This window comes from Cynocephalus volans, chromosome 5 (assembly GCF_027409185.1).
Source record: "Cynocephalus volans isolate mCynVol1 chromosome 5, mCynVol1.pri, whole genome shotgun sequence".
Classification (NCBI taxonomy): domain Eukaryota; kingdom Metazoa; phylum Chordata; class Mammalia; order Dermoptera; family Cynocephalidae; genus Cynocephalus; species Cynocephalus volans.
Genome location: NC_084464.1, coordinates 50055846 through 50070800, shown reverse-complemented (window position 1 = coordinate 50070800; position 14955 = coordinate 50055846). Strand labels below are relative to the sequence as shown.

The following is a 14955-nucleotide window of genomic DNA, read 5'->3' as shown; positions in this document are numbered from 1 at the left end:
GGTGCAGAGAAACTGAAATGCAGATATTCTGTCTGCAGATAACAGGAGTTGGCTACATGTGTAACTTGCTCTCAAAGTAAGAATTATTGTTATATTTGAAAAGGACAATTACCACAGATTGTCTAAAAAAGCAGGTGGTTAAGGAGACCTTCAGATAAGCACAGTGATCCTCAAACAGTGGTAACTGAAATGGTGGGGGATTAGGAGAACCTGCAATTCCTCTGCTTTTCTGTAAGAGTGAGTTGCAAATCCAGAGGGTGAGCAATTATTAAAATTGAAGAAAAGTTCATTTTTCTGAAGATGAATCTCTAAACAGCAGCTCCATTCAATTCTGTGGCTGCTTTGTAAATAAGGCTTGTGCTATTATGACTTTTTTTTTAATGGATTTAATGGACTGAGTTCATTTAGACAGGGGAGATCAAATGAATGAGTGGAATCAGAATACACATCCATTTGGCCGTCAGTCATTGTTTAAGCCACTCGACCACCCAACTTCTCTAATTAAATGACATTGCAGTCCCTGTATAAAGGCTGCAATGGATAAATTAGTACTTGGTAAGTGCTTTGAAGATGAAAATCACTATATGAGTAATGAGCAAGAGTTTGTTTCCTAGGGCTGGAAACGGCATCTTTTGTGTTTTCCCACTGCACCATGAGTCGCCTGGGTTGACATGGCAGAAAACCTCCTCTCCCGAAGGAAGAGCAAGAGAGACACAGTAGTGACAGGCTTTTATTTCACTTACAAGCCACATTAGTAAATCCTAATTCCATTCACATCTGTACAAGGAGTTATACACCATACACATTCTCTACCTATGGACACAGGTTGTATTTTACATGAATTTATACATTAAGAAATAGCATGAAAATAATCTTGTTTAAACATTCATGAAGTGCAAACGTCCCCCAAGAGCACTGAAAACAGAAGTTCAGCTTTGTCCCTCCTGGGAGCTTGGCTCATCTCTCTAGGTGCATTTAAAGATCTGCATCAAATCTCTCCAAAACCAATGGGATGGTGAAGTTTATCTGCTTTGAGGATGCGATGATTATTTTCAGTGGAAGGAGCATAGAACTGCAGGTTTGGAACTAAAGTGTGAACTATTTGGCAAGATCCAGCCCTGTCTGTCTGGGGCAAATTTGGCCCTTTTCTCAAAGGCCCCACTGGCTCCCCTGCAAAAAAGCCAAGAACTGAACGTGTTGTCTATTCCAAACTGTGGCGGAAGCACTTTTCTCACCACAGCCAAACATTTCATTTATGTTTTTCTTCTTCTGGATTGCTTTGACACTGTGATCATTAGTCACGCTAGACTGTCTGATTGACTAATTACCTATAGTTTGACAGGCCCCATCAAGAAGGTTGCATAACCCCAATGTAAGTTAGGATCTAAGCCGCTGGCTGCAACATGCTTCCCTCTGTGCAAGAGTGTGGAATGTGACAAGTCACTTTCAGCCCTGGCAGTGCCTCACTCTCAGCTGCACCCCAAAATTGGTCACAGTTGAGAGAGTGACATATTCCATATTCACAATGTGGCTTGCAGGGTCACTTTTTACTGAGGCAGCGGGTGTCAGGGGGAAGGAGTGTATGGGGGGGTAGATGCATAAGTGGGGAAACGCAGCCACTGCTAGATCAGGCCCTGAAAAACAGTGGCTAGAATGGCCAAAGGGGAAGACAGAAAACTTTCCCCTCTAAGAGATTCAGATAGAGGTAAAGCCCAAGAGACTTAAGGAGTTACTGGAAAACAATTATGTGTATCTGCTTCCTGCCGATCTGCACCCACTGATACAGCAGAAGTAATTACAGGCACTGCAGACACACAGTGGTATTGTCAAGTGTCTGATGTCTACTGTTCAACAACGCTTCCTGACAGGGCCCTCCACAGCACCAGAGAGCTGTGTAGGGCCTCAGCACAGTTGCTTGCAGAAGTTTCTCATATTGGGCCATTTTCTTTCCCAAGAAAATTCACTCCAGCCCCAAAAAGAAAAAAAAAGTTAAGAGTTGATAATAAATTGGTTTCTGCTGAATATTTAGCATGTCATTCACATAGCTGTCTTAGCAGAGTAAGCCTACATATTTTATTTGAGGATTTTTATACAGTTTGCCTCATAGGAGCCAAAAGCAGGCAAGCACTGTAGATTAGAATCAATTCGGCAGAGGGAAAACAAACCTCTGGAATATGTTTTGCCTTCCCTGAGCACGTCCCAGGCATTAGCAATAATGGGAGTCCTGTCTGCGCATGGAGAGGAGGCATCTACCACTTAGACTCCCATCCATCCTCACCCTTGGCTGTGCGGTCCCGTGACCTTCACAGTGGGTGTGATGATTCTGGATGCATCATCTCCTGCCTTTATGCTGCTATGCACAGGAGAAACACACACACGAGTTCTTTCCTTGTGGAAGAAAGAGACGGGGAGGAACAGGGAGGGGAGGTCTCCTATCCGTGAGCTGCTGAAACATGGTCCACACTGTCGAGGGTGATCGAGCCTTCAGGGCGTCATGTAAATTGACTCTATTTGCCCTTCGTGGTGGCTGTGTCATCTTTGCTAGGCTCCAGCTGCCCAGTTTGCTAGTCCTCTCCACATTCGGGTAGCACTAGAAAGGCAACGGGAAGGTTCAAGACCTTCTTTTAGGTTATTTTAATACACTCTGTGTGGCTATCAGTACAAGATTTCAAACAAACACAGATGCATCAGAAAAAAATTAAGCCAACCCATTAAAAGAGTGCTGGATTTGCTGTCCAAAGTGGCACATGTGCTGTTTCTATGCATATGTGTGCTCTGATGCATTTCATTTCTAAATTTTAAGACAGGGATGAATGAGGTACTAGAGTAGAAATAGAGTAGAAATCCCCTTCTTTCACCAGTACAAATTACAGGGGAGATGACACTTTCACCATATGACATGTCTATTTTTGCTGCTCTGTTTCCTCTTCAATAGAAATTCCAGATAACACTACGAGCTTTTATTTAGAGTTTCTTAAATGGCCATTTATACTTTTTATCTATCCTTCCCAGAGGCCTCACTGCACTGGGAGGCAGGAGCTGGCCTAGGTCCTGGCCCAGCTCAGCCACCATGAAGTGTCATGACCTTAGGCAAGTCACCTTTGCAAGCTTCACTCCTCACTTCTGTGGATCAGGCCAGAAGGGATCAGCAAGGTCTTTCCCTACCCTGGTCTCCCAGAACTCCACTGATGTAGCCTTCAACGTGAGGTAAACTGAGGCCATCAAAAATCATGCCTGCAATCTGGAAAGTCGTTTTAAAGGGAAGGCAACTTTGCAATGTAAGTGGTTTCTTTCAGTTCTATGATTTAGCTGCTCCAAAGACTGAAAGGGCAAAGACGAATTGACAGGATTTAAGCCCCTAACAAGTGTGAGGAAGCTGGCCAGAGTGCTGAACACAGCCACCATTCACAACAGCCATGGCTGCACAGCTCTAACAAAGCCAGAGCCTACACCCTGCTGGTCAGCAATAGTAACCCCAGGACAGAGGCAGCCAAAAGAGAGATCTCCGCAAGGGCCGGACTTAAGGCACTAGGCATGTGAACAGCTAGCGGGATTTCAGAGCACATGGCACTTGATAGTTCCCAGACCTGTTGGAATTATATTTGGCTTAGGTGAGTTTGGGAATAGCTTGGAGGGAGTGCAGTGACATTGTAATGAATACTAATACTATGGGGTCTTGGAGCAAAGAAAAGGTTTTTTTCAGTTAGGTATCTGGTATGTATCCACGAAGGAAAAATTTCCTCAGCGTTAAAAGGCTTGGTGTATGCAGTGGAGGAGGTGATGAGATTTCTGAAATCAGGAATCACCAGTTCCAGTTCGGAAAAGAACTCCGCTACTCTGCTTACAGTTAAAATAAACTGTCTGAGCTCCCCAGGTACCTAACTAAGCACTTTCTTCCCCACAATTCCTCCCTTCAGCAATCTATTTTACGCAGATTATATCAATCTGTCTCTTTGTTGCTGTGTAATGCACTAAAGATTCTCAAAATCTCTCAGTTTATCCAGAACTGAAATATTTGCAGCAGAGCTGTACCCCACCCACGTCAACCCACCATCTGCCTCATCCCCGTCCCCAAGAGAAAGCAAATAAGTAGTGCCTATTGAAAGGCCTGCCCTTGCTGGGAAAGCAGGAAGGCCCCCCCCTCCCCCGATTGTTTCAGTCGAGGAGGTGGTCTGCACAATTCCTTTCTTTAGCCTGGGGTTCAAGTTCCCTATTAACATAGACAACTCTTCACTGGAGCTGAAGTATAAGAAATTTTCTGCTTGATGTGTTTTATGTCGCATTATTATTTTCCCTGCACATCACATGCCTCTCTGAGGGGCACAGGAGAATGCGTCTGACGTAAGACTTTGGGGAGAGTCCCCCACCATTTAGAAATGAGGAGGAGGGAGAGATCAGCTCATAAAGGAATCTGTCTGAAGCCTCTCCCTCTACCCTCCCAGGAGGTCCAGACCCCCAAGAGTGCTCCCCTGCTCTGGATACTTCTCATATACCCAGGACTCACTACCGGCTTCCCCGGGATGACCGTGCCCCTTTTGTCTGGGTGTCTGCAGTACTGCTACGCGTCTGCTTTCTCACCATGCTGCAGGCAGGATTGATAGGGTTTCCCCAACCAGCCTTTCTGCCGCTCATTATTTATGGGATGAGGATGGAGGCAGGACAAACGTTAATAGCTCAAAGTGTGGGTGAATCAAATCAATTACTGCCTCACTCCCCAAACAACATCACGACAACTATGATTTAGTCCTTGTTTCCATCAGGTGGAAGAAATCGAAATTGCACGTTTGCACATACGGACTATTTATAACAATAAAGAGAAACGAATAAGGTATATACAAGCTCCCAAGTAGGGGGGTTTCAAAGGTGGGGGGAGCCTGCCTCCGTGGTATGACAGGGACTGTTGGTTTCCCTGGGAGAGTCTCTTCTTGGTCACATCCCCTAAAGTGAGAGGGCACGCCCAAACTCCCATTCAAGATACAGAACCTGGTCCCAGAGAAGTGTTTCCATGGAGAGGTGGAGGCAATGAGTCTTTTGCCCCGTGAGTTGCTGGAAGTGGCAAGTAATTTACACCTACGGTGTGGACCTTCCTAAAGTGCCCCTAGATGAAACCTAGAGGATTCTTGAGCATCTTTAGAACGGGACTGGGAGCTCATACCTGAGTAACCCAGCTGGGCTCCTCAGCGGCAGGCCTGCCCTGGCTCCCTGGGCATGGTGGAAGGAGGCACCAAAGCAACCTAAATACCCAGGGGCGAAGTGGACTCTAGCAAAAGAAATCTTCAGGCATCTTCTCAATGCTTATTCTCAACACCGCCCACAGCCATTTCCAGAAAAAGCTGCTGGTCGTGGCCCAAACAAAGCCCCCCAAGGAGAAACTGGGTGGTGAGATGAGGATCGAGTCAAGGGAAACAAGCAACCTAGTTGCACAGACAGCTTCCCTTGATGAGGAGGCGGGTGAGAGTGGTGACCCCACCTGACACGTGCAGCGTTGGCTCGTGTTACCCACGCTCTGAGTTTGGCTGAGGCCATATTCGCCTCTTTCACAACCACCTCCTCTTGCAAGCCCCAATCCCATGAATAAGCCATTGCCCTTGAGTTTCAGTCTGGGGTTGATTTGCTGCTCTGTCTGGAGGAACCCCAAGGGTCTTGTGGCTATGGGAAGAAGTCCTCCTCATTTGAGCAGCAATCGTTTTTCCTCTCCTCCTGCCACAGTGATCAAATTAGCAGGCTGCTTGTCCTCAGAGAAAATGCGCCCATGGTCCCAGGAGGCACTGCCCATTTGCCTGTCTGCTGGGTTGGGGAGGGAAAGCAGGGATGTATGTGTGAGGTGTCCCTCCTTCCCCTGTCCCCAGGAAGGTCTCTCCCACCTGGGGTGGCCGTCCAGCCAGCAGCAAGACCACAGGGAGGACAGGTTCTGGAGTCTTAGCTGCAGGAGGCCTGGCAGGTGGCCGCATACACACTGCTGCCCACCGTGTTCCCACTGCTCAGGCTGCTGGTGGGACACTTGAGGGGCTGCATGCTGCTGTCCCTCTGGATGTGCAGTTGCTCAAGCTGCCAGCGCTCCCAGCTCTTCCGAAACTCCATCTGGACCTTCCGTGGGAAAAGGAGGAACACAAAAGCCATCATGCAAACCAACTGCTCACAAAATGGCTCCATTATTACATTAGTGGGGAAAGGAAAAAATCCACTGCATTATATTAAGAGACACAAGTCAAGGCCTTCGGGCGCCTAAATTAATATCCCAATAAAATTGTTTATTGTTGTCTCCTATTTTCTGCCTCTCCTCAAGAGAGAGATGGGTTTGATGACCTAATTGGTCTCTTCTATGTCTAAACTCTGTGATTCAGCTAAGTACCTTTTACAATCCATCACAGTATTATTTAATGGAAGGGAATGAAAGCAAGGGACAAGTGCAGGGAGACAGGAGGTGGGAGAGAGAAGAGAGGAGCTGACTTTAGAGCACACTCTCCCAATTTCAGCTTGGACGATTGGAGTGGGGACACATGGCATGCCCCTAACCTCGTGGTGCCTACAGCAGACCCTTCCACACTCCCTGAGGGTCTTGATCCAGGCCCCAGCCCCTCGCAGGGGAGGAAGGTGTGAAGGAGGAAAGAGGGCTTCTCAGCTTGAATTTTAACTGATTCCGTCTAAGGAGACTCTGCAGTGACCATGGCGGGTGCCGCACAGGTGAACTCGGTCAACCAGAATGCCTGCTTGCTGGGCGCTGGCCTCCCTATTAGGAGAACCTTCTCAAGAGGGCTGATGTTTGGGGACCAGACTGTCAGGGCAGAAAGACACATGTAACACTGCAGAGCCCCAACCCCTTGAGGGTTTACGGCAATGCTGAGGCTCCCTGCGATGGCCAGGGATTCAGGTCCCCAGAGAGGGCTGCTTAGGCCTGCACAGTTACTTCTGAGTGCTCTGGACCACTCTTCTGAGTGATGTTCCTACAAGCTGGCTTTCCAGAGTTTCTTTGATGGCCCTTGGCCCCCAGCCTTTCCACATCAGAGTGTCTGGGGTCCAGGCTCTTCCTCTCAGGACAAAGCCACAAGGAGAGCCAGCTGCCAGCAGCTGTGAGTAAGGGGCTCTCCGCCAATTCACCCACCAGCCCCTGTGCAAACAACCCTCCTCTGCTCCTCCTTCCTCATCCATCTAGCTGAGCCCAGCAAGATGCCTGGCGTGGCCACATGCCATCCCTTAAAAGAACTTCTTCTGCATTGAGTAGAGCTGAGATTGCCCAGAGCCTGCCTGCCAGGATGTCCTCAGTATCCTGGGCAGCATCACGGAGCCCAAGCCTGGGGGTGGGGGGAGGAAGGAGGCTGAGCAGACATCACCTACGGCCACCCTGCTCTGTGCCAGCATGTGCTGAGCTGAGCATGTGTGGAGCGGGTGCTGACACCTGGGATGGGAATGCCCAAGGTCTGCAGCTGCAGGGAGACCACCCTTGTCTCACAGCCCTTCCACTGCAGAGAGGGGAAAGAAAGGTGGTAAACTGAGGCACACCCATTGGAAGCCACCCTAGAGATTAAAGTGGTTTCAGGGACACCAGCAGGACTTCTCACAGTGCTGGCACGTGGTATCCCCTTCTGCCCCCACCTCCCTCAGCACTTGGTGAGCCTCTGCTATGGCTCTGTGTAATCAAAATTGTCCTCAGAAACCACATGTACTGCAGTGTGTGCCCAGCATTTTCCATAGATTATTTTACTTAACTTTCACATCAGCCCTGTGAAGTCACTCTTGTTATCACACCCCATTTCGAGGTGAGGAAACTGAGGCACAGAGTGTGTAAGTACGTCCCCAAGTCTCTCAGCTGGGATTTGAACCTATATCCAACCTGTTTCCAATGCCCAGCTCCTAACCGTTGGCCACCTGCCCACAGTGGCTCTTGAGGTCCTGCGTGTCCCTGGCCGTGTCTCCTCCCCACTCAGCTGGGAGCACCTCGAGCTGGGACATCTTCCTCAGCTCAGCATCCGAGAACCTAGCACAGCGCCCAGCATACAGCAGGTACTCAATAAGTGTGTTTAAATGCACCAAGTGAATGTCTGAGTACATAAATAAGCATCTCACACTGGGTTCCTTCTCTCCATTATGAAAACAGAACAATGACGACAACAAAGGGATCCAGGACCCCTGGCCCAGCACTCAGGCCAGTGGCTTCCTCCTCCATGATCAGCTTTCACCCTCACCTCTGCCCTCCAAGCTCTGCAGTCCACCAAACCCCTCCTGAGCACCCTCTCTGGTCAGGCGCCACCCCAGGCTCAGGATTCGGGGTGAACTGGGAAAGGTCATTCACCTCCATTTATATTTGGGGAAACAGGCTGGGGAGGCAAAGTGACATGCCGTGGGTTGCACAGCTTGGTAGTGGCAGAACCAGGACCATCCTCAGGCCTCCTGAGTCACCTCACTTTGGCGCTCAGACATAAGCTACAGCAAAACCATCTCCAGGTTTAGTTCCCCTCGCCTGGCCCCACTCCCGGCCCACCAGCAATTGCTGCAGCCTTGGCAGACACATGGGACCAATGTCCAGGCCATCTTTCCTCCTTGGGTCAAAAGTACCTGGCATTGCCATGGCAACACTGGGTCTGAAGAACAGCTCTTCTGGATAGAGGTCTCAGCCCAGGAGCCATGTGTGGTGACACGTCTGTCTTTGTGCCAGGCAGAGCCAGGGCATGAGGCGTCCCTGGGGTGGGTGTAAAGGAACTGGGCAGTGCACTGAAAGGAGTCAGGCTCTGCAGCCCTCTGAGCAGGGTCTCCTGGACACCACAACATGAGCCCGGGGCGGGGGCAGAGGCCAGAGGCCAGGTAGGGTCTGTATCCCAGTGTGGTCAAAGAGGTACAATTCTGGTGGTTCTGGGTCAAGTACTTTGCCAAGGGCAGAGCAGGGATGTGGGCCCCTCCCTCCCTTCTTCCAAAGCTGGGCCAGCCATGGGTGGTGGAAGAGGAGGGAGGTGACTGGGTGACTGGGCTTTGAAGGAGGGAATCAGGAGAAAAGGCTGAGCCAGGGGCCTGGGGGAGACTCTCTGCAGTGGCAGTGGTGGGGCCGAGCACACGTGCATGCAGGTAGGGTGGCAGTGAGTGTGTTGCTGCAGCATGACTTTGGGGACTAGAGGAGGGAGGAGTGGGAAACAGGACTCGGGGGCTAAAAAGGTGACAAGGTAGCAGTAGGGAGCCTCAGCCTCTCCTTATGGACCTCTGCTCCTCATCCATACTCAGGGACACATGCCACCCTGTCCCTGTCCTCATCTCACTACTGGGCTGGAATATAAAGCAGCCAAGTTTAGGGCAGGGTAGCATGTCACCCTGCTGGCTGAGAACAGTTCCTGAGGGGAAGGCCACCCCACAGAGCCTGGATTCTTGCACGTCAACATTTGCTCCAGTTTTTAAGAGGTTCTTTATGAAGACTCAGCTCCCTGAAATACCGAGGTCCCCACCCACTGTTCCCCTGCATCCCCCACACCCACAGCTAAAGACAAGCGTGTATTAATGCACTGACCCTAAGATGTCTGAGATGCAGGATCCCAGGCTCAGCCACAAAAAGAGCCCAGGTCTTCAAAGAACAGTGTTCCTGGGTTACCTGAGCCCCAGCCCCACTGATGCAAACCCTCACCGGGGCCTAGATGGAGTTGACGAAGTCCCCATTTACCCCCACCCCATACTGTGGGGCTGTGGGTTGCTGACTCTCTCCCTGCTAGGGGCTAGTCCTCTTGTAGACACTTCTCCAGGTGGTCCCGGTGCTGCCCCTGAGACTATCATTCATTTTCCCTTCTGCAAGGAATGGGCAGGGGGGATGAGGCATTTGTGAAATCCAGTTTGATGGTTTTGGGGTGCTCCTGCTCTTTCCCAGCACAAAGTGGGGTTCCTGGGGGTAACAGACCTACTGGGGCTGACATCTCAGGGAGCAGAGGAAGGCCTGCGGTCCTGCAGGAGTCTGCAGAAGAAGCTGTGGGGTCATCAAGAACCCTTCCTCGCAGCCCAGCAATCAGGGCACCGCTGGAGGAATTCATCCCCTTTCCCGTGGCTCGTGTCTGTGCACACAGAACAGGGGGCTTCCTTCTTTAAGTCAGAATTCATGTGAATCCTGTCTCTGCCACGACTTCCAGGCCAAATCTGGGGCAGGTTTCTGACTCTGATCTTCAGTGTTCTCGTGTGTGTAAAACAGGAATATTGAAATCTGAATTTTAGCAGAGTTATTTGGGGCAGGGGGTTGACAACTAAATGAGAAAGTGATTATTAAAGGCCCAAGTATGTGGCCTGGACAAGTGTGTGTGGAGTTACTTTGTAACAGACAGTTACCACCACACCAGTAATTCACTCAGGACCCTCTAACATGAAGCTAGGTCGTCCCCAAGCTCACATACCGTTAGGCTATGCCTGCACACACGTGTGTGTGTGTGAGAGAGACCCAAGCACAGAAAACAGAACACATGGACAAGATGCCTCCTGGACCGTGGGGCTTCAGTGGGATGACTAGGGGTTCCAGCCGAAAACACTGGTGGGAGTTCCCAGTGCACAGCTCCATGCTGGCCAATGCTAGCAGCTACCAGGTCCCCACTGGCCCTCGTCAGACCTTACCTCATTGTTGACAAAGCAGTATAAGACAGCCACCATCAGCCCCTGCAAACGAGAGTCATGTCAGTGCGCAGGAAGCAGGGGGAGGCGCCCTGCAGGCAGCTCCCCCAACATCCCCCTCCTCAAATTGGGCAGCCCAAGCAGACCCAGGGGTGGGGCAGTGGGTTCCTTCTCATCTCCTTTCTGGAGGACGAAGAAGGTGCCTTGCTCAGATACTGCAAAAGTTCCACAACCGCCCTCTTCGTGAGGAGGCCTGATCCGGAGAAGCACCCACCTCTCATCACGGAGATTTTCCCCACCCCAGCCCCGTGTGTCCACTTGGGAGACCCAATGCTCCAGCACTGTGTTCTATTTGTGTGTGTGTGTGTTTGTGTGCACAGGTATGTAAATGCACACACATGGGCCCATGTGCTTGTAGGCATCCTATAATACTCTCCAGGGGCTGAGACCAGTTTCTTATCTTTACACCCTTGGCATCATCTAATGCTAGAGGAGAGGATCAATTCTTTGCTTTGGAACTATGTGACCCTGTAAATCTTGCTTCAACATCTCTGGGCCTCAGTATCCGCCTCTGTAAAATGGGGGTAATCCTGTACATCTCCTGGGTGCATAAAGCACCTGGCAGGGTGCCTGCCTCCCAGTAGATGGTAGCTGCAATACCAGGATTCCAGGGTTACATCCAGGAAGCCTTCTTGTCCCGTGTGCTTACAGAGAAGACTGGCCTGGGTGTCGGGACACCTGAGGATACTAGTTCTGGCTCGGCTCCAACCATGTGACCTTGAGCAGGGGTCACTCCCCCAGGCCTCAGCCTGTCCATCTTTCCCATCTGCATGATGCAGGCCGCTGTCTGCTCACCCCCCACTCTGGGACTTGGTGAGCAAGTGCCCCTCGCTGTGCGGTCACCTGGAAGGACGTGAAGGAGAGCTCTGTGAACAGCTTGATGAAGCGCAGGGTCCCCCGGGCGTGCTCGTCCATCACGAAGGCAAAGATGACCTCGTGGGTCCCCAGCAGGGGGATGAGCGTCAGCGTGGACTTGGCAAGTCTGGGGGCAGGGTGAAAGCCACTGGAGTCATTCTGGACCTTCCCCACAGACTCTTCTACCCTTTCGGCACCCTCCACCCTTCCCTCCAGGACCTGGCATCAGGGTCATGGATGCCCTCCCACCCCAAAACCTGGGACAGGCTCCCCAGAGAGAAGGAATATAGGGCAATACCCCCTAGAAGCCTATGGGCGGCCCAAGGATGGAGTGAGGGCAAGGCTTTGGGGTCCCAGGTCAGGCCTGAGTGGGAGACTCCAAGCTAAGCAAGTTACATCACCTGCATTTGATGTCTGTTTTGCACATGAGATTGGCCTTCAGTTTGGACACCACGATGCAGATGACCCGGACAAAGATGAGGAAGTTCACCTGCAGGGCAGATGGGCAGGTGGCAGGGCACTCTCTCGCTCTCCTCCAGTCCTTCCCCTGGCACCAGCCCAGGCCCGCCATAGCGCCCAATCCCAACACCACACTGTCACTCACCCCAATGGCAAAAAGAATGGGCAGCCGGATAATGAGCCAGTAATTCATGTTTGAGTTCCTGGTCCAGCAGCTGGGGAGGGAGAGAGATGCACACGTGCGTGCAGTTGGGCTCACAGAGATGCCAGCTCACAGGTAGGGCAGGGGCCCATAAATACACATGGCCATGCAGAGTCACTCACACAGCCACCGGGAACTACCCAACCTTCAATCTCACAGATCCACACACAACACACACAACACACAGTCCCCAATACACAGTCACACAGAGAGAGAGACACACGGCCTCCCAAACAAGCATCATGGGCCTACAAACACAGTCATGTGTGTACCCAGCATCATACATGAAATAACAAAAAAAACACTTCACTCACAGATGTTACAGAAAATCCTACAGGAGGGTGCCACATACCCATAGACCCAGCACCATCTGCCATCTTACAGTCCCGGGGCAGGGAGGGGGATTAGAGAGCTAAATTCATACGTTAAGCTCCTTGTCCCTCATTTGTGCTCCCACCAGGTGGGAGCCATGTGCCCCAGGAATCAAGGAATCCCATGGACTTTGAGGATGGGGACCTCGGCACACCCACGCCTTGGAGCAGGACACTCACCCCTCATCCTCATAGAGGTACTTGACAATGCCCCAGGGGATAACAAACAGCAGGGGAACACCTAAGAGGAGAGAGGGAAAGACAGAGAGGGGAGTGGAGCTGGCAGGCCAGAGCCACCGCCATGCACTCCCAGAGGCCTCTCCACACTCCAGGCCCCTCACACCTCCACCTCCTCTCCTTGCCTGGCCCCAAACCACATTTTCTAGGCTGGTCTGGGTGCGTGGGAGAATGGAGGCAGCAGGAACCCCACACTGACTCCTGGACTCTTCCTTAGAGAGGGGTCCCCACCAGCCAAACCCCTCCCTTGTGCCAGGCACACTGCCAAGACTTGCCACCAGGGTCCCGTCTGAGACACCAGGACACAGCCACCCAAGTAGCAGAGGAACAGGGCCATGCAGTGGGGAGGACATGCTGGATGTGGTGGGGAACAGGCGAACTCTCTGATGCCCTTCCCCCTTGCTTCAGCCCACAGGCCGATCTCAGTCAATTCCCCGGGCACTGGAAGCCCCATCAGTCACCTGTTCCCAAACCCATGTGCCTGCAAGTGGGCTGGGCAGAAGTGTGCGATAGAGTCAGGAGCCATACCCTCTCTGACAGGCCGACTAACTGTCCGCAGCAGCCTACAGCAGCAACAACTACAACAACAATACTTTCCACCTGGCCGAGACTTGACTGGTGTGGTAGTCAGCCTCTAAGACGGCGCCCAGTGATCCCCACCTCCTGGTACTCACACCCTGTGTAATCCATTACAGCAGGATTGGTCTGTGTGACCCATAACATATGGCAGAAGAGATGGCATGTCACTTCTGAGATTTGGTTTTAAAACACAGTGTGGCTCTCTCTCTCTCTCTGATCTCTTGCTCTGGGGAAACCAGTTGTCATGTCACGAGAGCACTCAGAGAGCCTATAGAAGGGCCCCTGCAGCAAGGAACAGAAGCCTCCAGCCAAGAGCCTCGTGAGTGAGCAGGAAGTGGATGCTCCACCTCCAGTGAAGCCTGAGCTGAGAGCACTCTGGCCAACAGCCTGACGGCATCTCTGTTAGAGACCCTGAGCCAGAGGTACTCAGCTAAGTCAAATCCACGTAACTGTTTGTTGTTTTAAACAGCTAAGTTTTGGGGTCATTTGTCATGCAGCAACAGTTAACTAACACTGCTGGTTTCTAGTTCCTTGTGGGTAGAGCCCAGGCTCCACCCACCCTCAAGCCTCAGCACCCAGCTTACCCTGAGAGCTCAACTGTGTTGGTTGCTTTAAAATGGGATTATCCACCCTCACATGACAGATGAGGAGATGGATCAAGAGCTCAGACGGGCACAGGCGGGACTAGAATCCAGGCGCACAATCCCACGCCCACTCCAACCACCCTCAATGGCTTCCTGCACCGACTCTCTCCACACCTGTTTCTATTGGTGCCTCTCTAGGGGTTGGAGATGTGGGTGTCTAAGATAGGTGAGGGTGTGCGTATCAAAGTAAGTGTGTGTGTGTGTGTGTGTGTGTGTGTGTGTGTGTGTGTGTGGTGGGGGTTTATGCATGTGCGTGGGTGGCTTTGGGGGGTGCTACCCCAGGAGCACATTTCCAGGGCAGAATCACATCACAGCCCTTCCTGTCCTCATCACTAATATCCTCAGTACATCAATGTCCACTCAAGAGCAGCTACTGAGTCACTCGTGTGCCTGGATCTACTGTGCTTGATGATGCAGAGAGGGATGGAGGAAGCGAAGACACTCACAGCTGACCAGCATTCTCCATCAGATACCTCGCTGCTTGCCCAAGGATTTTACACCAACCAGACCTCTCAGCATCCACGACGCTTTCATAACAGGCCTTCATGAGACTGGATAGGGATCGGGATGGCCTCCAGAGGCCCCAGCACATAGCACAGGCCCTACCACATGGAAGATGCTCCGTGAGAACAGGATGAATGAATGAATGATGAGTGAGTTGATACATCAGTGAGGAAGGGAAGCTCCCTAGGCAAAAACATGCCACTTCCCTGAGCTACACGCACACATGGAAACCTCCTTCTGGACATCCCCAGCTACTGCTGTCCTTTCTCTCTGAGACCCTGCTCCAGGCCTGCGGAGCTCACTCATGTTATCAGCCAGACCTGGTAAGCATCACTCACCCATTGGCATCTCCTTAACAAAGTCTTTTTAAAAAACACAGGCACAGCCCTGCCACATGCAAACTCTATACACGCCCTGCTGGCTTCATCTTTCTCCCATTTAGAAAACCAAGACAGGCTGGAAGGGGAAAAGCTCAAAT

The 14955-nt window shown here is 51.4% G+C and overlaps 1 protein-coding gene across 1 annotated transcript in view; it reads right to left on the bottom strand.

Moving 5' to 3' along the window:
- Window positions 1–5919: 5919 nt before the first annotated feature.
- The window catches only part of GLP1R (glucagon like peptide 1 receptor), a 40046-nt gene continuing 31010 nt past the window's right edge, over window positions 5920–14955 (bottom strand). Inside the window, exons 8-13 of the mRNA XM_063097724.1 lie at window positions 12694–12754; window positions 12086–12155; window positions 11883–11971; window positions 11470–11608; window positions 10570–10611; window positions 5920–6087 (exon numbers count right to left, since the gene is read on the bottom strand). Of these exons, the coding sequence (XP_062953794.1) occupies window positions 5920–6087; window positions 10570–10611; window positions 11470–11608; window positions 11883–11971; window positions 12086–12155; window positions 12694–12754 (569 nt within the window). The remainder of the gene's footprint in view (window positions 6088–10569; window positions 10612–11469; window positions 11609–11882; window positions 11972–12085; window positions 12156–12693; window positions 12755–14955) is intronic.